General features: G+C 52.8%; 6 protein-coding genes across 6 annotated transcripts; 5 read left to right on the forward strand and 1 right to left on the reverse strand.

Moving 5' to 3' along the window:
* Nucleotides 1-1,068: 1,068 nt before the first annotated feature.
* On the forward strand, nt 1,069-5,741 carry NCS54_01006100 (Phospholipid-transporting ATPase; the record flags this gene model as incomplete). Its single annotated transcript, XM_053155382.1, has 2 exons — nt 1,069-5,240; nt 5,288-5,741. 2 exons carry the CDS (start codon nt 1,069-1,071, stop codon nt 5,739-5,741), a joined length of 4,626 nt encoding a protein of 1,541 aa, XP_053011357.1.
* Nucleotides 5,742-7,258: 1,517 nt separating this feature from the next.
* NCS54_01006200 (Synaptobrevin-like protein YKT6) lies at nt 7,259-8,023 on the reverse strand (the record flags this gene model as incomplete). Its single annotated transcript, XM_053155383.1, has 2 exons — nt 7,259-7,934; nt 7,986-8,023. 2 exons carry the CDS (start codon nt 8,021-8,023, stop codon nt 7,259-7,261), a joined length of 714 nt encoding a protein of 237 aa, XP_053011358.1.
* Nucleotides 8,024-8,431: 408 nt separating this feature from the next.
* On the forward strand, nt 8,432-10,823 carry NCS54_01006300 (RNA helicase; the record flags this gene model as incomplete). Its single annotated transcript, XM_053155384.1, has 2 exons — nt 8,432-8,656; nt 8,712-10,823. 2 exons carry the CDS (start codon nt 8,432-8,434, stop codon nt 10,821-10,823), a joined length of 2,337 nt encoding a protein of 778 aa, XP_053011359.1.
* Nucleotides 10,824-11,597: 774 nt separating this feature from the next.
* On the forward strand, nt 11,598-12,533 carry NCS54_01006400 (Tyrosine-protein phosphatase domain-containing protein; the record flags this gene model as incomplete). Its single annotated transcript, XM_053155385.1, has 1 exon — nt 11,598-12,533. The coding sequence occupies one exon, from the start codon at nt 11,598-11,600 to the stop codon at nt 12,531-12,533; it is 936 nt and encodes a 311-aa protein (XP_053011360.1).
* Nucleotides 12,534-14,140: 1,607 nt separating this feature from the next.
* Nucleotides 14,141-18,238, forward strand: NCS54_01006500 (Hypothetical protein; the record flags this gene model as incomplete). The annotated part of the gene is made up of 10 exons (XM_053155386.1): nt 14,141-14,417; nt 14,475-14,531; nt 14,584-14,673; nt 14,726-14,821; nt 14,874-14,957; nt 15,010-15,093; nt 15,148-15,282; nt 15,336-15,730; nt 15,794-16,933; nt 16,994-18,238. The coding sequence occupies 10 exons, from the start codon at nt 14,141-14,143 to the stop codon at nt 18,236-18,238; spliced, it is 3,603 nt and encodes a 1,200-aa protein (XP_053011361.1).
* Nucleotides 18,239-19,618: 1,380 nt separating this feature from the next.
* NCS54_01006600 (Hypothetical protein) lies at nt 19,619-21,124 on the forward strand (the record flags this gene model as incomplete). Its single annotated transcript, XM_053155387.1, has 1 exon — nt 19,619-21,124. One exon carries the CDS (start codon nt 19,619-19,621, stop codon nt 21,122-21,124), a length of 1,506 nt encoding a protein of 501 aa, XP_053011362.1.
* Between the last annotated feature and the right edge of the window lie 493 nt (nt 21,125-21,617).

A 21,617-nucleotide genomic window follows, 5' to 3' on the forward strand; every position in this document is an offset into this window, starting at 1 on the left:
GGAGTACAGTCCAGATGGAGCTCCCGTTGGCTGGGAACTGTTTTTACGGATTGACTTTAATTTTTTCTTTTTCGGGCTTGGGACAGACAAAGGGGGGGACGGAGGAGGATTCGGGCACGGTGGCTGGCGGATTGATTGCGTGGATTTCGAGGCGCAGACAAGCCTTGGGGTTACACGTGCGAGAGATGTGCAAGAGCGTTGGTCAGTGCTGGCAATTGAGGCTGCGAGAGATTGCCTGGGTGACAATGGGCGATTGTGAAGGCGGTTGACGCTAATGTTATTATCAAGACGAGTTTGTCAAGCTTCTTTATGTCATTGTCTTGCTGGTCGAGTCTCAATCATGTCGTGTAGCCTCTATCAAGTTGAAACTGGGCCAGAGCTTATTTTTGGGTAGCGAGGAAAATAAGGTGTAATTTAGCGACCATCAAGACCCATCACAGCCAATGGAGTGGCCTCTGTGTGATGTCGGGGGCATGACGCATGTTTAGCGGCTGTCAATAAGCCCCCGGGAGCCCGATGGATGCGTTGTTGGATGACGGGTTGTCTCTGCTGCGCCTCGCTCTAGGGAAGCAGGCTCTGAGGGGAAACGAAGGGGGCAAAAAAGAGGTGTCTTGAAGTCGTCGCGTCCTTTGTTCTACCCGGATACTTGGGTCATGCTTAATCAATCTATCAATTAAGGATATCCTATCCTCCATGCTTAAAGTGTCAAGGTGGAGGTGAAATTACGAGGGAGCCATCCGTATCGAGCCGGCGCATGGATTGCACTGACCATTGAGCTTGTCATCCCCGTACCTGCTAATCTAAAGCTCGTGGTGCGAACGTCCCGTCTTCCGCTCCGGACAGTACCATCGGGCTGTCAACCTCCCTCTGGGTTCGTACCCCAACCTCAACTTGACATCTCGTCACGATCCTCTTCCTTCTCCCTTTGACCTTCTTCCCGCTTTCGTCTGCTTTGAGTGGTGTAGCCGTGAGCCCATCTGACAACCTTGGCTTCAGACCCGGCGCGTCCACGACCTCATCCTCCGCATCCACGTCCATTCCAGATGCCGCTGATCTAGGGGCCTTAACATGGCTCCCAGCCGCAGAAACGACCCTGGGCGGCGGCTGTCTCACTCGCGAAACGACCCCGACGACCCTAGCGATGAGGCAGCTCGCGATCTCGCCGCCCTCGAGGAGCGCTATCCTCGAACCTCGACAAACTTCTCCCGACCTCGAAACTCGCGCCGCTCCCATACCGACCCCAACAATGACCCATCTCAGCGCACCTCTACCGATTCCTACGTGAGGTCTGGCCCCCACCGCCCTGATAACGAAGGTCCGCGAGCGAGGACCGGCGACCCTTACGAGTTGCAGCCGATCCCATCTAGAACTGAGCTGTCCGGCGACCTGCCGCGCGTTCCGCAGTACTCGATGGACCGGACCGACAAGTCTCTTACCTCGCCCGCCGACAAGGCCAGCTTGAACTTTAACGAGACGACTAATACGAAGTCGTCGGTTCGTGATGACATCAAAAAGTACCTCCACGAGAGGCGCCAGAGGAAGTTGGGACCTAAGGCGAAGCCCACCTGGAAGGATCGCGCGCGCAAGCAGCTCGGCGAATTCCACCAAAAGGTCATTCTCGAGACGATACTCCGTCAAAAACCTCTGGAGCCTCTACCAGATGGCCGTCATATCCCTCTCAACCCCGATCACCGGAAGCCAGAAGGGCTTACCGACGAGCGCTCTGGGAAACCTTATATCAGCAACTTTATCCGCTCCAGTCGCTATACTGTCTATGATTTTGTCCCGAAACAGCTCATCTTTCAGTTCAGCAAGCTCGGAAACTTTTACTTCTTGGTTGTTGGTACTATTCAGATGATTCCTGGTCTCAGTACTGTTGGTCGCTGGACTACAATTGCGCCTCTCGGCGTGTTTGTCGCGTTCAGTATGCTTAAGGAAGGTTATGACGACTACAGGCGATATATCCTTGATCGCGTCGAGAACCGCAGCGAGGCTTGGATTCTGGGCGACCGTGTTGGTGAAAAGGGTCGAGTCAGGCATGCCGAGAAGATGAGGAGAAAAAAGAAGGAAAGGCAACCTGAAAACGGCGAGGAGCACATGCTTGAAGACATTGAAACCGGCACGGTCAGCACAGCAAAGACCAGCGACGACGGCGAGTGGACGTCCGTTCAGTGGCAGAATGTCCGTGTCGGCGATGTTATTCGCCTCCGTCGAGACGACCCTGTGCCCGCCGATATCATTCTCTTGCACGCCACGGGCCCCAATGGCATTGCCTACATCGACACCATGGCTCTTGATGGTGAGACCAACCTCAAGAGCAAGCAGGCTTGTTCCTTGCTGGCCGAGCGCTGCAGCACGATGGAGGGATTGCGCTCAACCCAAGCTACTGTGGTTTCTGAGAACCCCAACCTGGACCTCTACACCTACGAGGGCCGGGTTACCATTGATGGCGAGACCCTTCCTACATCGCACAGCAACATTGTCTTCCGTGGATCTACCCTCCGGAACACTGTCGAAGCTATCGGTATTGTTGTCAACACCGGTGAGGAGTGCAAGATTCGCATGAATGCCAACAAGAACGTCAAAGCCAAGAAGCCCGCCATGCAGTCTGTCATCAATAAGATGATTCTGGTTCAGATCTTTATTGTCCTCATGCTTACCATGGGCCTGACAATCGGCTACTACCTCTGGAAGGACAGGGTTGAGGATATCGCCTTTTACATCAAGCGACCTGGTATTTACAATGCCAGCGTTCCCTTCAAGGAGATCTTCTTTGGTTTCCTTATCATGTTCAACACCCTGATTCCTTTGTCACTCTACATCAGTCTCGAAATCATCAAGCTGGGGCAGCTTTTGCTGCTTCAAGACGCCGAGATGTACGACCCGGCCACTGACACACCCATGGTGGCCAACACAACCACGATCCTCGAGAACCTGGGACAGGTCAGCTATGTCTTTTCGGACAAGACGGGAACTCTGACGGAGAATATTATGCGCTTCCGCAAAATGTCTGTGGCAGGTGTGGCTTGTCTCCATGACATGGACATCCAGCGAGAAGAAGAAGCAATGCGCAAGCGGCTTCAAGAGTTGGATCGGCCAAAGAAAGGCAAGTCTAAGATGCGAGGCCAATCAAAGATCAAGGGTTTCGATGGCGAGTACGACGACGATGCCGCAGGAAACGGATTACAGAGGCCACAGCCCTCTCGTACCCTTTCGACCAGATCAGCCAGCCACTGGAGATCCTCTGTTCATATCGCCGATGACACCGACATGAAGACGGAGGACCTGCTCAACTACATCCAGAGGAAGCCCAACTCGACGTTTTCACGAAAGGCCAAGCACTTTTTGATGTGTATTGCCCTTTGCCATACTTGTCTCCCGGAGAGGACGGACGACGGCGATATTGCGTACCAAGCCGCTTCTCCTGATGAGTTGGCGCTCGTGGAGGCTGCCAAAGACCTGGGTTTCCTGGTCATTGACCGGCCTGCACAAGCCATCAAGCTCGAGTTCCGAGACGCGGACGGTAATCTTCAGACAGAGACATATGAAGTCCTTGATGTGATTGAGTTCAGCAGCAAGCGGAAGAGGATGTCCATCATCATCCGTATGCCCGACGGCCGCATCTGTGTCTTTTGCAAGGGTGCCGACAACGTCATCATGCAGCGCTTGAGGTTGAACCATCTTGCCGAGCAAAAGATGAAGGATATTGGCCGTCGAGCGAGTGTGCGTAAGATCTCGGAGCAGGATAGGGCCCTGCGACGCATGAGCACCCAGGCCTCGAGTCCTTACGGTAGCCCTCGCAACAGCTTCGGTTTCGCAAGGGGCGAGTCTTCCAACCGAGAAGGCCTCAGATTGAGCTTGGGCAGACGGTCGACCGACTTTAAGCAGTACTCGCAGCAGCACATGGCCTCGCCTCGGGAATCTGTCGACATGGCGAGCCCGAGGCAGAGTCTGGGCCGAGCGCCGTCGTTTGACGAGGTTGATCGTAGGATTGATGAATCAGTGGCAGCAAGCGAAGGCGCCGTATTCGAGAAGTGCTTCCAGCATATTGACGATTTCGCGAGCGAAGGTCTACGAACTCTTCTGTACGCGTTCCGCTACATCGACGATGACTCGTACCGACAGTGGAAGGCGCAGTATAGGGAGGCTGAAACGAGTCTCGTGGATCGCCAGGAGCGTATCGAAGCTGCTGGAGATCTCATTGAGCAAAAGTTTGAGCTGGCCGGAGCGACAGCCATCGAGGACAAGCTCCAGGATGGAGTTCCGGATACCATTGACAAGCTGCGTCGGGCAAACATCAAGGTGTGGATGCTTACTGGCGACAAGCGTGAGACGGCTATCAACATTGGACAATCTGCTCGCGTTTGCAAGCCTTGGTCGGAAGTCTACGTGTTGGACGCGACTGTCGGCGACTTGAAGGACACCATCACAGCGACCCTCAATGATGTCTCTCGCGGTATGGCCCCTCACACGGTTGTCGTTGTCGATGGACAAACACTTGCCAAGATTGACGACGATGACGACCTCTCTCTTCTCTTCTACGACCTCGTCGTCCGTGTCGACTCTGTCATCTGCTGCCGAGCCTCTCCCTCGCAAAAGACCAACTTGGTCCGCTCCATCCGAAGATATGTTCCCAAGTGCATGACCTTGGCTATTGGAGACGGAGCGAACGATATTGGTATGATCCAGGCCTCGCATGTGGGCATTGGTATCTCTGGTCGCGAGGGCCTCCAGGCTGCTCGTATCTCGGACTTTTCAATCGCTCAGTTCAGATTCCTGCAGAAGCTGCTCTTTGTTCATGGCCGCTGGAACTACATGAGGACAGGCAAGTACGTGCTCGGAACGTTCTGGAAGGAGATCCTCTTCTTCCTCGTCCAGGCTCACTTCCAGCGCTTCAACGGATACACGGGCACGTCGCTCTACGAATCATGGAGTTTGACTGTTTTCAACGCCGCGTTCACGTCGCTGCCGGTTATTCTCCTCGGTATCTTTGAGAAGGACCTCAAGGCGGAGACGTTGATGAAGGTGCCGGAGCTGTACACGTTTGGTCAGAAGAACCTCGGATTCAGATTCACGCAATACTTTGGATGGATGGTGCAGGGTGTTGCGGGGAGCTTCGTCATCTGGTACTTTACGTTTTGCGAGTACGACAAGACGCTGTTTGACGAGGATACGAGTCTCTTTGCCATGGGCATGGTTGGCTTTACCGTTGCCGTGGTGTTTATCAACATTAAGCTCCTGTGAGTACTCATCGATAGTGGCAAGATTGTATACTGACGGTTACTAGGATCCTTGAAGTACACACCAAGACGATCATCACGTTTGGCGGATGCATTATCTCTGTGGCTGGATGGTTCTTCTGGATGCTCATCAACTCGGCGTTGTATTCGGAGCACATTGGCCCCTACATTGTTCGAAACGCCTTTATCCACAACTTTGGGCACACCCTTGCGTGGTGGACGTCTGTCTTGCTGCAGCTCGTGGCACTTGTGGTCATGGATCTGGTGGTCCAGGCAATCCGACGCGTCTACTTTGCAGGAGACCAGGACTTGATGCAGCGGATTGAGAAGGACGGCAATGTGGACAAGATCTTTAACCCTGCTAGCCTTGAGGATGGCGATGAAGAGCAAAAGGTCCAACAGGAGGATACGGCTCCCCGTGCGCGGGAGGACCACCACAGGCCAAGGTTCACACCGCCGGCCGAGGAGCGGGAGAGTTCTGCGGACCAGTGGCGTCGTTGATGAATGGGGTTTCATTTGTTTTCTTGTGGTTGTATATCTTATTGCTGGGGATCTAGCAGTACATGGGGACTGGCATGGCGTTTTTGGCGGACAGCAGCTGGAGTTGAGTTGGGTATTGGGTGAGCGCGCATATTATTAGAAATAGGCATATGGGCATGAATTATGGACAGTTATTATATGGGGGATCCTAGTGTGTATTGTGTGTTTCTGATCAAAAGTGTGGGATGTCTGGCTCCTGATCTAGTGATGCCGGTGGGAGGTAGCAACTCTTGAGTATCTACCCATGTATGGAGAGACTGAACCCGACATGGGAGGCCTGGTCGCAACGGACCTTGTCGATGGATGAACTGCCGTGACTGCCGGATCAAGGAATGTGTCGAATCTCGGAATCTCGGTATGAGCTTGTCCGAGGCCCTGACCGCAACCAACTTGTGCAATACTAATACAACGTTATGCAAATTATGCCCACCAGATAACGAGACCCATGTCGGCACTGCTTGCGTTAACTCCCGAAAGAGCAAGTCAACCAGCAAGCCTTGCCTTAAAGACGGGGCCGAGTCATGCGGGGAAAGGGAGGGAGAGGGAGAAAAAAAATGTCATCATCAGAAAGTGGGAACGGGAATTCGACAGCGACAGAAGATCGGAGTGTCGACCGAGCACGCCGAGGCACGTGGAGAATGGGGGATATGCAGCGTTAAAGACTTGGGGGGGCTGTGACCTCGATGAATCTCTTCCTCTTTTTTTATTGTAAACACTATCAGAGGATCAATATTATTAGAGAATGTGAATAACTCTTTCTTCTCAATCGCCCTTTCTCACGTCTTCGATAAAAACCATATTCCATCATGGGCACCTCTTGTCCTCCACCATCCGCTATGGCGACCCAGCAGCACCCCAACTCAGCACCCAGACTCAGCAGCCTCCCCTGCGCATCGTCTCTGCACCCTGCCTTTTTCACCGACCGGCTCCGTCGGGCGCCCGTGTCTTTTCCTTCTGGGGCCATGATGGAGAGTCCTGTTACGCTGGGATATGTTTACCAGGAGAGCGAGAGGAGGAAACCAAAGTTGTGAGGGTGCTCGGGAGGGACGCCGAGATGATTGCATTCGACGACATGGAGCACGATTGAGCGACGAAGTTTATTCGATAAGCGATGCGATATGCAATGATACCCGGCGCATCATTCATGCGACCAAGTTTGGAGGTTTTCCGACTATTTCTGGATGGAGATCCAGTTTGAGGGTGAGATATGGGCGGAAGAAGCAGCACGTGAAAGACTAGGCGAGTTGGACAGAGACAGCTTCACGACGGATACAGACGATTCAACAAGAGAGGAAACAGGACAGCCGAGATTCAAATTGGGTATCAGTTGATTCAAAAAAGAAGACCTTGTTGCATAATTACACCCTTCGCCTCGGTTCTTGTCCTCAGTTCGCCATAGGAATACAAGTTGTTAACAAAGGAAATACAAAGGAACGGCCCCAACGCTCAAAAAGCTCAGGTAAAATGTCGCGCGCGCGTTAATTCGACCCATTCTTGACCGCAATGACAATCGCCATGATGATGAGGAATACCACCAGCGCAAGCAGACCCATGAGCTTGACATTCTTCCACCACATCTTGCGCTTGAGACCCCGGCTGCGCACCCGGAACTCTCGCGCGCTGCCCCCGAGACGGTCCGTCTTGTCCACCAGCAGGTCCAGGCGCTCGCCGCGCTCGAGAAGGCTCTCAATGTTCTTTGTCATGATGCCTCTCACGTCGTCAATCTCGCGGCGCGCGTTGCCGATGGCGTCGTCGCGGCCGCCGCTCGTGGTGCCGTAGTCCACCATGAGGTTCTTGAGCTCCGAGTTGAACGACGCCGCGCCGTAGTTGGGCATGTCGGAGAAGTCGCTGCTCTCGTGGAACTGCTGGAAGAATCGCTTGCGGATCTCGAACAGGAAGCCAAACGGCACCCTACGGCCGAGCGACGAGTCGGCGATGACGAGGAACGTCAGGCCGCCGGCTGAAGGGGAGTCGGGGTGCTCAGAGGGAGCTTCGGCGACATAGTGGATCTGGTGCTGGCCGTGCGTGTAGGTGAGCTTCTGAGGGTTGGTGTGCTCGATCTTGGGGAGGATGAGGGAGGCCAGGGACGACGCCTGCGAGGATGCCGAGGTGGTGCACTCGGAGAGGATGGTGGTGTTGTGCGCGATGCACGAGCTAGAGATGGTCAGTTGAATTGTTTACTTGCCGTTGAGAAGGGGGACGAACTAGAGGAGAGGAGTTGCTGGAGTGGATGACGACGCCATGATGGACGCGGGTTTGCTGGACCACCCAAGCGATGAGAATGGAGGGTATTCACAGGCAATCTGCCGAAAGGGCCAGGAGCTGGAAGCGAGAGCTTCAGAAGATCAAAGGCGTTGAAAGGAGAAATAGGGATGGATGTTGGCGATAACAAAATGTACAACTTCCGAAGCTCTCGAACCAAGCTACAGTAGGTATCAGAGCGTCATCAGCATGAAGCCCCACTCGATGAACTGGAACCGGATCACGGCGGAACAGATGATCCGGATCTTTGGAAATTTTATGAGAAGGCCTTCTCATGATGGCAAATTTCAGTCGCATCTGCCAGAGGTGACGAATTGAATGCATCCCCCGGCAATTTTCCAGTGCTTCTTTCAAGGGAGCATGTTTGGATTATTCGTCAGGCCGTCGTCATGAGATTTCCGCTCCGACCTGGGGTTGTGCGGCCTCCACTATGTCACATAACAGCAACACGGCGGTCGCTCTCGACGACTCCGAGACTCTGGGATGATGCGACCAAGACCAAGACTGAGCCACCCAAGAAAAATCCCATGAGCAGAGGCAAGCTCAAGGCCCTACTAGCTGCGTCTGTAAACCCATATCAGAAAAAACCTGGCAAAGGCTTCCGGCCTAGTCAAGTGAGTTGACTTTTTCATACTTGATGCAGAGGAACTTAGGACTTACACTTGTTAGACAAACCATGGCAAGGGTTACAAGCCGAGGATGAAATGGGAGGCGTTCAAGTCTGGGACTGGCCGCCATGCCATGTTCCGATCGACGGTCTTTAACCGCTTCGAGGCCGTCCTCAAGAAGTTTTCCCTGTCCAGCGTCTCTGTCACCGGCGTCGGGGAGGATGAGCTCGACAAACAGGCCGCTCTGTTCATGGATGTCTTGGAAAAGGCGTTTGTCATGGCTGAGCAGAACATCACCCAACGAGACCGGAACCCGCTGTTCTGGAACCTCCGCGACGCCTTCATCTTGAAGGATGTCAAGGGTCTTAGCAACGAGCTTCAGTACTCGTTTCAGTCGTTCCTCATCCGTCAGCGATTCTCCAAGGGTTTGGAGGAGAGCCACAAGCGGCTTCTGGACTTTCGGTTCCCGTATGAGTGGTTCCCCGCGACCAGGACGATGCAGCGAACTATTCACCTTCACGTCGGACCGACCAACTCGGGCAAGACGTATAGAGCCCTGAAGGCGCTGGAGAATTCCAAGCGAGGAGTGTATGCGGGTCCGCTTCGTCTGCTGGCCAACGAGGTCTACCAGCGTCTACAGGCCAAGGGCCTGCCGTGTGCGCTGATGACGGGAGAGGAGGTGCGGATACCACAGGACACGGATACCTACTTTACGAGTTGCACGGTTGAGATGATCCCTGTCAACGAACCCTACGACGTTGCTGTCATCGACGAGATTCAGATGATTGCGGATCCTGATCGGGGCAGTGGTTGGACAACAGCCTTGCTAGGTGTCATGGCTAAGGAGGTCCACCTCTGTGGTGAGGAACGAACAGTCAAACTTATTCAGAGCATATGCGCAGCCATTGGCGACGAGTGTATCGTTCATCGATATGAACGTCTCAGCCCTCTCGAAACCATGAGCGAGGCCATCGACGAAGACTACAACCGACTTGAAAAGGGTGATGCTATTGTGGCCTTTAGCCGCATGAACCTACACGCCCTGAAGACGACGATTGAGAAGCACACTGGACGAAGATGCGCCATCATCTACGGATCACTACCCCCCGAGGTGCGCGTTCAGCAGGCAGCTCTCTTCAATGATCCGAACAACGACTACGACTTTATTGTTGCTAGTGATGCCATTGGTATGGGTCTCAACCTTGAGATCCGACGAGTTATTCTCGACTCGGTCACCAAGTTTGATGGAAACCAGAACCGACACCTCACATACCCCGAAATGAAGCAGATTGGCGGCCGAGCTGGACGATACCGCACTGCGCGACAGGCTACGGAAGCTGACAATGGAGCTGATGACGGCCGCAAAGTTGGCTATGTCACAACAATGGCCCGACAGGATCTCAAGAACGTGCATCGTGCGTTCAAATCCAATGTCGACGATATTGACACCGCATATGTTACGCCTCCTGCAGCCGCTGTCGAGCGTTTTTCGACATACTTCCCCAAAGACACGCCGCTGTCCTTTATCCTGATGCGCATTCGAGAGCTTGCGTCGGTGAGCAAGAACTTTAGACTCGGCATCTCGTCAGATAAGCTCGAGATTGCCGATGCTATCCAGCACATCCCACTCACCATCTACGATCGTCTTACCCTCTGCCACTTGCCGGTGTGGCAGCGTGCTGAAAACTCGATGGAGGTCCTGCGAGCTCTCGCCACCATCATTTCCGAGAACGGGCGTGGAGATTTGTTGTCCATCAAGGAGATTCCCCTTGAGAGCTTGGACATTGACCTCAGAAACTTCAAAGGCACGCCGATAGATTATCTCCACAAGCTCGAGTCGCTGCATGTGGCTATCAACCAGTATGTCTGGCTATCGTACCGTTTCAGCGGCATGTTCCGTGACCAGGCACTGGCTTTCCACGTGCGCTCGCTTGTTGAGCAGAAGTTGGTGGACACGCTGGAGAGGCTAGACTTTACTCAGTCAGATCTCCAGAGCATCCGACAGAACAAGCGACTCATGGCGCAGTCGCAGAAGCTGTCGCGCAAGGTGCTCGGAGAGGGCGATCTCAAGGACGTCGAGCAGGAGATGGACGACCCACCTCTGGATCAGGACGAGCACTGGGAACCTCATCAGTCGTCGGAAGAGGTTGCCGCCACGGCATCAGCTCCCTGATGTCCTGTGTGTGTACATGCAAACAAGAAGAGGGAAACATGGCGTTGGCTTGGGTTTGTTTGGATGATGAAAAAAATGCATAGAAGCGGACATGAACAAACGATATTGGACAATGCATGTATGTAATTGTAGAGTGTATCAACATCTTATCCTGTACAATATGAATGAACCTACGATAACTAGGGGCTCACGGGAAGAAATTGGCGGCTCATTTCCGCTTGGGCTCACTCGTTTCATCATGTTTGTGTGTTGGTCGATACATCCTGTTGGTTGAGATGACAAGGCGTAAGATGAAATATTTCTGATACAGAGCCTCGAACAAACAAAGGAGAGGCAAACAGTGATGTGCCCCTGGATCTAAATGGAGTGGCTGACGGTTGGCGTTTGTCTTTGAGTTTGATGATGGAAGCATTCCATTCGATGGGAACCCCTGACCATCGCTCGTAGGGCTCATGAGTGTTCCCCACTAACGTCATTAGCCGGCCCCTGTAAGACGGCGAGTGGGACCCTGACCGAGCGGTCAGCTGAGCCCCGCCTGAAATAAACTGCCCGCCTGCACTGCAACGAGCGCAGGCAGACCAGGCTCCAATGCGCACCGGCCCGCACCTCAGACTTAAGTTGACTCGTGGGCACTCCCTTTGCACAACGTCACCTTTTCTCAACTTCATCTTCTGCAAACTTCTCGGGACCACGACGTTCTTTGTACCACCTCGTCCGCTACGGCGCCGCAAAGAAACAAACCCCCTTCAAGTTTTCACACGGGGAGCTCCATAGATGGAGGACGCGCGCTCCGTCGCAAACATGGCGGTCCCGTCCGCTCCCTACACCTTTCGACCTCCGAGCCCTCCATTCATCCACATCCCCCCCACGGCGCACGGCACAGGGGCAGATTCGATCCCGGGTCTCCTCCCTTCGTACGAGAACGTCGATCCGCATCAGCTCACCCCGAGGGACGTCGCCATCATCACCCAGAACGTCACCCACGCCCCCACCGACCGCGCTTCGGACTGGTCATACGAGCAGCGGAGGGAGGCTCAGCCGCTGCTCAACTTCTTGTATCTCGGGCCAAATAGTGCCGCGCGCGATGGCGAGTTTCTGAGGAGCGAGGGTATCACCATGGTTCTGGTTGCGCGGGATGCGCGCATGGCTGGCATGAAGCTCATGAGCATTGAAAACGTTGCTCAGACATTGGGCATAGTGGTGCACTACGTCGACATGGACGGCTACGACAATATGATTAGCTCGTTTTCCAACACGATCCGAGCAGTCAACGACCACCTCCTCGCCATCTACCACAGTCAAGCGCAGGGCAGAAGCAAGGACGGCAGCCTGGTCGTTGAGCCCGCCACGTTCCGCCGGGGCAAGGTTCTCGTGGCATGCGAGACGGGCAACGACCGGTCAGCCGCCATGGCAGCGGCGTACATCATGGCGCTCTTCGGAAAAGACATGATTACGACGATACAGTTTATTTCCGTGCAGCGGTTCTGCTGCTGCTTTGACGAGGACGTCAAACGAAAATTGCAGAGCTGGGAGGATATCCTGAGGGCGCGGTCACAGGTTGCTTCACAGGCCAAGATTGCGGGGCATGGAAAACGCCACATTGACGAGGTGATGGAGACGCAGGGAAATTCTGACCAAGGAGATGCTGTTGCCTTGGACCACGACCGGTTTCAAGGGCGAGATGCGTTTGTGCCCTTCATGGACATGTAATCACGGGGAGAGAAAATTCTGGTCAAGGTTGTAATTTTTCGGTTGGGGTTGACATTGATGGCGTCAAGAAGGAGTTGGGGATAGGTGTCTTGTCCGGTGTTGTTGTTGATACCCTGTATACCTTAGATAAGGTGTCTGTAAGGCTATGAAGTCATGTGTGTTCTTTTGCTATTGAGTTTATGGAGTTGCATCAGGTTGTCACGGTGATGCGTTTTTGCGTTTCGTTGAGCTGATGACTCTTTTTGATGTTTTAGGAATATGGATGAGAGAAGTGTCTGGCAGGAGGATAGAAGACCATGGAATGTCGAGATCTGACAGCATGATCAGTTTACAGTTCTCGATGGCTGCTTTCATTTGTGGTCTTTGATATTGCGGCCGACGGAGACAACAACAGTTCTCGATGGAATTGGGACTTGACGACGTAACCAACTGTCAGAGTTTTGCGGAATTGGGACGTGACGACACCCCCTGATGGATCATCTATGCAAAGAGGAGTGCGTAGTTTAGGAATTGATACTTGACAGTCGACGGACTTGGACAGCTCTTGGATCTGATAATGTAAGTAGTCAGTCTGCCGCGTGCTCCGAGATCGAGGTTTGATGACATTTCCCAATTGAGTCTTATGGGTAGTGAATAGAGTAAAAGGAACCAAGTTTACAATGGACAATCAGTCTCTTTGAAACCCTGTGGATCTGATGAAGCAATCAAGCCCATTGATTCTTTGAAAGGGGAGTGACTATCACCATCAGTGAAGGAATTAAATTACGGTTTTATCAATTGAGTTACAGTTTCACAATACTCATGCTCAATTCCGTTGCTGCCTTGAAACAAAGGCCTCACATGTCCTCGTGTCCCATTCTAAACGTCCCAACGAGAGGCAATCAAGCCAATTGCCTAGACAACAACGGGGACACTTTCAATTAATCCTCCACAATGTCCTCTGCATACAGGGGGGGAGTCACAATCTGCAAGACCCTGAATTCTAAACGGTTTAAGAGCATGGCTTAGACATTGTCGACCAATGACGGTCTGAGTCGTCCAACGGTAACCGGCGACACCTTGCATATACCTTCTTCAACGGCGATGACTTCTTTTCTCGTTGCTGTGGTTTCTGTGATTTCTGTTTACATCGCGAAATGTTTGATTCTGTTGTTCTCCGAGTGAAGATGATTGCCATGCTCAAGTTTTAAGACATAAAAGAATGGACGACCTCTCTCGTTCTCTTGTTTCTTTCTTTCCTCATACACACACACACTCTTACACTCGATCAGCCAGCTTACTTCCTTTTCTTCAAACGAAATCACCAATTTTTCATCTCGTAAGTTGGATTTCCTCTCCATTGCTTTGGTTTTGTTTCAACTTGCTTGATATTACTTGGCTGTCTTGTTACCTAGTCGAGTGTCTTGGCTTCCTTTGATTGTCTTGAACACTTGGTTGAGTCTTTCTTTCTACTTTGATTGTTATTTGCTTCATGTTTAGAACACTCTTTCCTACTCTTGACTCCTCTTTTCACCCTATCAGCAGTGCCATTGAATCACTGTTTGATATCCCATTGCTAACCACTATCTTACAGAACAGTCAACCCATTTTTTTCAACAACCGTCGAGATGAATCCCACCAACGTTCCCGTTCCCGTCAGCTTTGCTGACCAGACCTCGGTCGCCTTCCAGGCCGTGGCGTCGGGGAGACTGCGCTCCGTCCAGGTCATCCCGAAGCGGGTGGCCAAGCCCAAGAAGGCGGCCAAGGCCACCGCCGCTCCCCGTCCCGCCGTCGCCTCCGGCCGGGTCACGAAGAAGAGGGGCAACAGGACGGCGAGGGCTAAGACCCCCGTCCAGACCGCGCCGGCAGTTCCTCAGGGGACTGCCGTGCCCCCTCCTCCTTTCGGTAAGTTTACTCTTTCAATGTGTTATTGTGTTGAGCTTGAGACTAACAAGAAAATAGTGCCCGCCGCTCCTCAGGGGATTGAGACCCCCCTGTTCGAACAACCTTTCCCCCCTCGTAAGTGAATCACTATCAACCTTGGCTTGTTAGACTTGCTAATGGTAAACAGTGCCAGCTCGGTACCTCCTTTATGAGGGCCAGACTTCTGGCGTCACCGTCCCTGGGGTCCAACCCCAGTCCCTTTCCGTTCTTCCTCCCCGTAAGTTCACTACCTTCAAACTTGGTTTATTAGACTTGCTAACAGTAGACAGCGCCACCTCAATGCCTCCTCGGTGAGGGCCAGAGTTCTGGCATCCCACCGGTCACTGGGACCGCCCAAACCCAGCTTATCTCCCCTCCTCCTCCTCGTAAGTGAAACCACCTTGAATATTTTTCGACTCGACACTGACAAGTTACTAGCCCAGCCGCAATATTTTGATAACGGCTTTTTCAATTTGAGCAGCCAGCCCAACGCGGCGGCTGCTCTGCTTTCTCCCCCTGGCTGTAAGTGAATCACCAATACTCAATCTTGGACTTGAAACTGACATACCACCAGCGCAGCTACCGACACAGCCTACTAGTGGCTACTTTATTCCCCAAAGCCAGCCAATTTTCCAGGCTGCTCCTCCCGCCCCCCCTGGTAAGTGGATCACTGACCTTGTTTGCTTGTGCCCTGACACTGACAAACCAGCAGTGCCTCTGCCAGATGTCGGCACTGGCCTTTTCGATTTCGATGGTGTGAACCTCAACTTCGATCCCGATACGACCTTGGGTGTTGATTACGGCAACATCTTTGATTTCGAGAATATTTTCCCTCCCTCTTCTTCTGGTAAGCGAATCACTCACGATGCAATGTTTGTTTACCTCGCTAACACCAACTAGATCCCTCTCAAGATCTTCCTGCTTCATCGCAAGCTCTCCTTACTCCACCCGCTCAAGATCTCCTTGCTTTGCCTTCGCAAGATCTCTTTGCTCCCTCACAAGGTCTCCTCGCTCCCTCGCAAGATCTTTCGACTCTCCCACAGGATCTCTTTACTCTTCCAGAGGACCTCTTTACTCTCCCTCAGGATATACTTGCTCCCCCACAAGGTCTCCCTACTCCTCCGCAAGATCTTCCTGCTCCCTCAAAGGAGCTCCCCGCTCCCCTGGAGAACTTCCCCTCCCCCCTGCAAGAGCTTCCTGCTCCCGATCCAACCCCCGGCTTGCTGAGCGACGAAGAGTGGAAGGAGATCCTCAAAGACATGGACGTCGACTTTGCCGCATGGGATACCTTCAACGCCGGCGGCAACCCGACATTCACCGACATCTTCTCGACCAACATGCCTCCGCCTCAGATCTAGGAAGATCTGTCGTGGGGTGTCAGGTGGATCATCATCCGGATCCTGAACGATGAGGACCGCTTCGCCAAGGTTGTCACCTTTATCTTGCGCCTGTCGCGTCAGCAGGTCCAGGAGTTTCTCGAGATCTACCTGAGAGAGGAGTACGCGTGGCGTGTTTGGGAGGAGTATGCCATCACGATCCCGCACATGCCTTTGCTTGAGCACGCACTTGAGAAGAGGATCACCGTCCCGGCCCTTCTACACTATAACCGTCCGGCACTTCTTACGGACAACATTTCTCTAGAAGATGAGGAGCGCGGAGTATTGTTTTTGCAGGAGAGGAGGATGCACGGTTTGGTTGCTTTGTTTCGTTTGTTTTGCGCTGAACCCTACAAAGACTTTTTGCCTCTGCGGATCGAGTGGGAGATTTTCCAGGACGGTATCGACAAGCAGATCATCCACCAGGCCGTCGAACTGGGCTGGGCCAAGCCCGAGTTGTTGAAGGTTCGACCTGCTGCGCCAACTACCAACGTTCCTGTGGATGATTCACCACTACGGTATCAAGGGAGGTTTGCGCCTCTTTTCGAGGCTGTTGGGCAGCGTGTGCCTTTGCACCGTAAGGAAGGGGGAGATGGTAATGACTTTAACGTTGACTATGACTTGAATGAAGACTATGATTCAGAAGAGACACAAGATGACGATGAGAAGACCCTGTCTCCCGACAAGGCCGACATGACCCATACAGGCAGCAGATCAGCTATTGATCAGCCTAAGGATCAACCCTCTTCCACCTCAAACACCCATGATCAACCTACTACGAACAACGGCGGCAACGTCCTTCACGCCCCAGAACCCCTACCACCTCTGCCCTTCCTGCCAGGGCCTTTTGGATTCCAGCCATGCCAAAAGCAGGAACATTTCCTAAATTTCGCGTTCTGCCGGCGGCACCCCCGGGCATACAGACATGTCCCCGGATGCTTTGCCAATTCTCTGCTGGAAGAGGGGCGCGACTGGGTTCCGTGCAGAGAGGCCTGCTGGCCTCGGGGGGCTTACGTTCAACTGGGACCCCGTACTCTTCAAGCATACGCGGACATCATTGTCGAGTGCGCTCGCCATGAGGCTGGTGCAACTGGGAGTATGGCAGCTCGAGGTATGCCAAACGTAAGTCACCGTCCGGTCACGAACGGCAGACAGACAGTGACGAACGGACGGGTTCATCAGTGTGAGGCAGCTGCAGCTCATCACGCAAACAGCTCTCCCCAAGAAGACCCTCACCAAGGCTCAGCCAAGAACCTCTCCAACTCTGCTTGGTACCGGAAGGCGTATGACGAATACATGGCCTCGAGCATGGATGTCGAGGAGGCTGACCAGCTCAGCGATAATGGTTCATTTGTCGACGAAGAAGACGCCGACTGCGAGATGTTTGCAACCCCGAGTGTTTCGACACTACTCGAATACCGACTGGCCATGCTTGGAGGCTTCCCGGACACCACCAATACTACCCAAGACCTTTCCGAACTGGCACCATCTGTTCAACTTCGTCACCACCTCGATACCCACTTTGCTCACTACTTGACCAAGAAATCCACCACTGTGAGAAGAAGTTCCACCAGCCACAATCGCAGTCGCAAGAAGCAGTCGTCGTCGGAGATCCTTGCGGAAGATTGGGAGGGAGGCTATGATCTCGTTCTCCCAGAGGCCGAAAAGGATACGGCATACTGTCCCAAACGAGGTGATCGGAAGAAGAGATCCAGAAAGGCGATTGACGGTGGAAGACAGAGGAAGCCAACCGTCAAAGACATTGAGAAGAAGAGCAGTGAGGCGATTGTGGCAGAGGGAAACGGAGACGAAGGCCCAAAGGATGGGCATTCTGCTCTCGAAGCCCATAAAGAGAGCAATTCCGAAATCACCGAAGCACAAGGCACTGCAAACACAGATACACCCGTTCAGAAAGAGCCCTCCAACATTACAAACAACGGACCAGCATCGTCTAGTCGAATCAAGATTGTTCTCAAATCGTCTTCACATACCCCGACCAGTCCCGCCGAGAGCACGACAAAGAGCAACTCACCCATTTTTGGAGTCGACCGCAACTCAATCGTTGCAAGCACCCGAGACAGAGTCCAAATGACTCACTACGCTTGGAGCGCTGAAGAGGCCACCTTTGCTTCCATTTCCACACACGCACGATTCGCACATACAGCCGATCGCATCGTCAAGCCGCCCTCAATGGGCAAGATAATCTCCATCGACATCTCTGCCGAGTTGAGCGAGCTTCAGCGACTTCAGACGGCTTTTGAAAACATAGAGGGTGCGCAGAAGGCGCAGGGGGCTCAGGATGCAGAGAGGGTGGAGTTTGCTGGGTGTGCGGATAGGGCCATGTATGCGGTGCAGGCGGAGGCTGCTTGCTTTGCGGTTGAGGTTAGGGATAAGGATGGGGATTGTGAGATGAAGGATGCGGAGTGAAGGGTCTTTGTGCTTTGTTGTTTGATGTTTGTATGAGCTTGATGATTATGGATTGCTTACATGTAGCTACAGGTCATTGGGAAGTCCAGTGAAGATAGGAACAGGTGATTTCACAAACTACTGGCTACCATTGAAGTGAGTCTTGACCCTGATATCACCGTGAAGACTAGAAGGGACTTTAAGTGAACTTTAAAGAGTCTAGTCACCCTTATCAGAGAAGCAGCAGATTCCCGTCATCGTTGTGCTATCCCTCACAGGTGTGGCATGCAAGTTGGCTCAATTGCTTAGATCAAGGCTGCGAAGTTATCAAGCAAGAAAATTTGCTTCGAGCATGAACAAAGCTCTCTTTGTTTGGTTGATGACTCGTCTAGGGACTCATTTCCTTGTTTGTGGACATGGTCACCGATTCTTGGGCGGTTCATGGATGGTGACGCCCATGGGGGCAAACAAACTTACCGTCGAGATCAGATGAGTAGGAGTAATAAAGAATGATTAAGGATGATTGAAGAGAATAGAAGAAGCCTTCAAGATGAAGACAAATGAATGGACCGAAAACAGTGACGCAATGTCAAGGTGACTCGCTTCTCATCTCTGGACCGTTGGTACGGGATGTGAAGACACAATTGCCAGTCGTCAAAGTAAAAATGGCGTCAAATTAAAATAAGTATCGTCCATTGCCTTCTGTTTTTCTTAGCTCATTCGGGTTCAAGGGCAGTGTCTGTCAATTCTTCTCTCAAGCATATCTGCCCATCCTACCAGATCAAAAGCTGCTCGATGTCCAAGATCCCATGAGCATTCATGTCAGGAGTCATTACTTTTCATCTTGCACTGAAAGATTGTACAGAAGCTGTGAGACTGAACTTCGAAGACGAGATGACGGGATCGAGATTGACTGTGGTGAAGATTTGGAACTTGAGTACAAGTCTGATGCTGCTATCAGCACAGCACGAGACCCGATCACCTACTTGCGCCTTTCTAATACTCAAGGGGTTCTTTGGAGTCTTGTGATATATTTTTTTTCGGGAATCAGTGCTTTAGGTAAACATCCTCTTTCGACCTATGTCTTCCCCTTCCACCCTGATCTCTTTCGCCTCTTCTCTCACGCTTCTCGCCTGCCATCCGTCAACATCAACCACCAGCACAGCACCCAATCGAGAACAATCGGAATTGCCCTTCAGGATATTTCTGGGTTCGTCTCACGTTAAGCCTTTGTAGGACAGCCTTCAGAGTTAGCTAGGAGATCCTGTTACCAACGCGACACGAACAATTCTCCCCCTCAACACTGGCAAACATCAACTCATACAGACCATCAGCCATCACGCAGCTGCTTCTTGTGCATTCAATTCTCCCGGTCGCTTGACTTTACTCACCCGGCCGGCCATGACTACTAACGCCGACTACACCTTCACGCCTCATCCCTCCCCCGAGGAGATCCAGGATCAGTGGAGCGTGCGGCTGCTTCACCTCAACGACGAGGGCGATAACCACGCCATAACCACCCGCCTGAGATCTATCTGGAGAGATAACTGGTGGAAGTACCCCGACGACATCAAGTTTTCCTTCGTCAGCGCCACCTTCAAAACTGCCATCACCAAGAGCAACGCCAAAAGCCCCAGCGCCCACCTCCTCTACAAGGCATCCGTTAATTGTAGCAAGCGGGACTTTGATTGGGGTCTGTGGCTCGTCCTACGAGTCATCTACTACGACGTTCACCAGGACTTAACGGACTCGAAGGCCCGGCTGAAGCGCCTCAACTTTCGAGGAGGCGATGCATGCAAGTTGATCAGACAACGATACCCAGATGTGGATGTTCTCCGCGAAAACGTTCCTCCTACATTCCCTCCACGACCTCCTAGCTGGACAAGCTTGGGTGACCGTGGCCCAGGTAGTTCTCTTCGACCTGAAACGGGCTCGACGGACAACCGCTCTACCGGCAATCAGGCATCAACTGGCGAGAGCGATGAGATTACAGACTCTGGAACCGATTCCGATGATGAGACGAGTGTTGATGAGAGCGATGACTCACCCCCTCCGGACTATGCCTCGAGAAAGGTAAAGAAAGAGGCAAAGGCGCACACTCTCACGCCTGACCGAGACGGTGGCTCGCCTTCCCGTGAGAATCTCGTCTTGCCCCCCTCAAACCTTGATGCTGCCGCCGGCATCGCTCCTGATGACAGCACTCAGCACGTCAACTCAAGCACTAGCGATTCCAGTCCGACTTCGAATGATGACACGAACAAGGTGGCTTCAGAGCAGGGCCCAGTCGGCGAGAGTGACCATCACCGCGAGAAGGCAACCGACGCATCTATCGAAAGCAACGGGCGCTCAGATGAGTCAATTGGCGCTCCCAAGAGCCTTCCAAAACGGAGCAAGTCCGACGAGGAGGAGGAAGACTCTTCATGCGGTGAACACACTCAGAAGCGACGGTGTACCTCGAGTGATCAAAGCCACCCAACCGAGTCTGAAGCGATGCCAAACAGTGACCTTCAAAAGGCCACATTCGGCGAGGACCTAGATCGCATCCACGAGCTATGGAAGAAGACTTTCAACGAGAAGGTGGCCGAGATTGTCAGCCAACAAGTCGCCCAGCGAACCGAGGGCCTACAGCCACGGATCAAAGATGAGATGACCCAATTTCTCTCCGAGGAGATTTTCGGAAGCACCGAAAACTCTGGGCTCAGCAATATTGCCCAGCGAGTCATCGACACCCTGGCTGAACAGATGGCCTCCAAGATGGCCCAACAGGTCATCCAGCAGATTACCCAGCAGCTCACCAGGGAGTTGGCCTCTGAGCTGCAGCCAGAGGCCGACCAGCAACTGGCCAATTGCTTGACTCAAATCATGATGGACAAGCTGTTTGGCTCAACTGGCATCCCTGGGCTTTAGGTTGACACCGTAGCTCTGGGAGGTCTTGTCCAACCCCCTTGGAGGGGCTGGGGCGAGTAACTTGGGATTGATGGGCGCATCATTTGGAGTCCATTGCGCTGGTTTCTTTACGAACAATACAATTGGAAGTGAGTCTGACTTTTTCATCCACATTTGAAATGGCAATGGGTCTGGGGTCTCTTAGCGACTGCTTACATGGGAGAATGGATTTGTTTTGGGCAAATAAGGCCTCGCACGTACTGGGAGCGACATGATGGCGCACAACTACAAGGAATCATGGAGCATGGCGAGCATGAACAGTTAAATGGGACAAAAAAGATAGTTTTGGAATTTGCTTGATACAATCTCTGAATGTTCCGGGTGCGGTGCTTGCGTGAATGATGATTTTAAAAGGTGACAGGCGACCGTAGAGAAAGCTCAATATCAAGGGCAAGGAAATGCCTGGAAAAGCGCCACTGACATATATGGGATCTGATGATAACGGTTAGTCCCA

The sequence above is a fragment of the Fusarium falciforme genome, chromosome 8, assembly GCF_026873545.1.
Source record: "Fusarium falciforme chromosome 8, complete sequence".
Taxonomy (NCBI): domain Eukaryota; kingdom Fungi; phylum Ascomycota; class Sordariomycetes; order Hypocreales; family Nectriaceae; genus Fusarium; species Fusarium falciforme.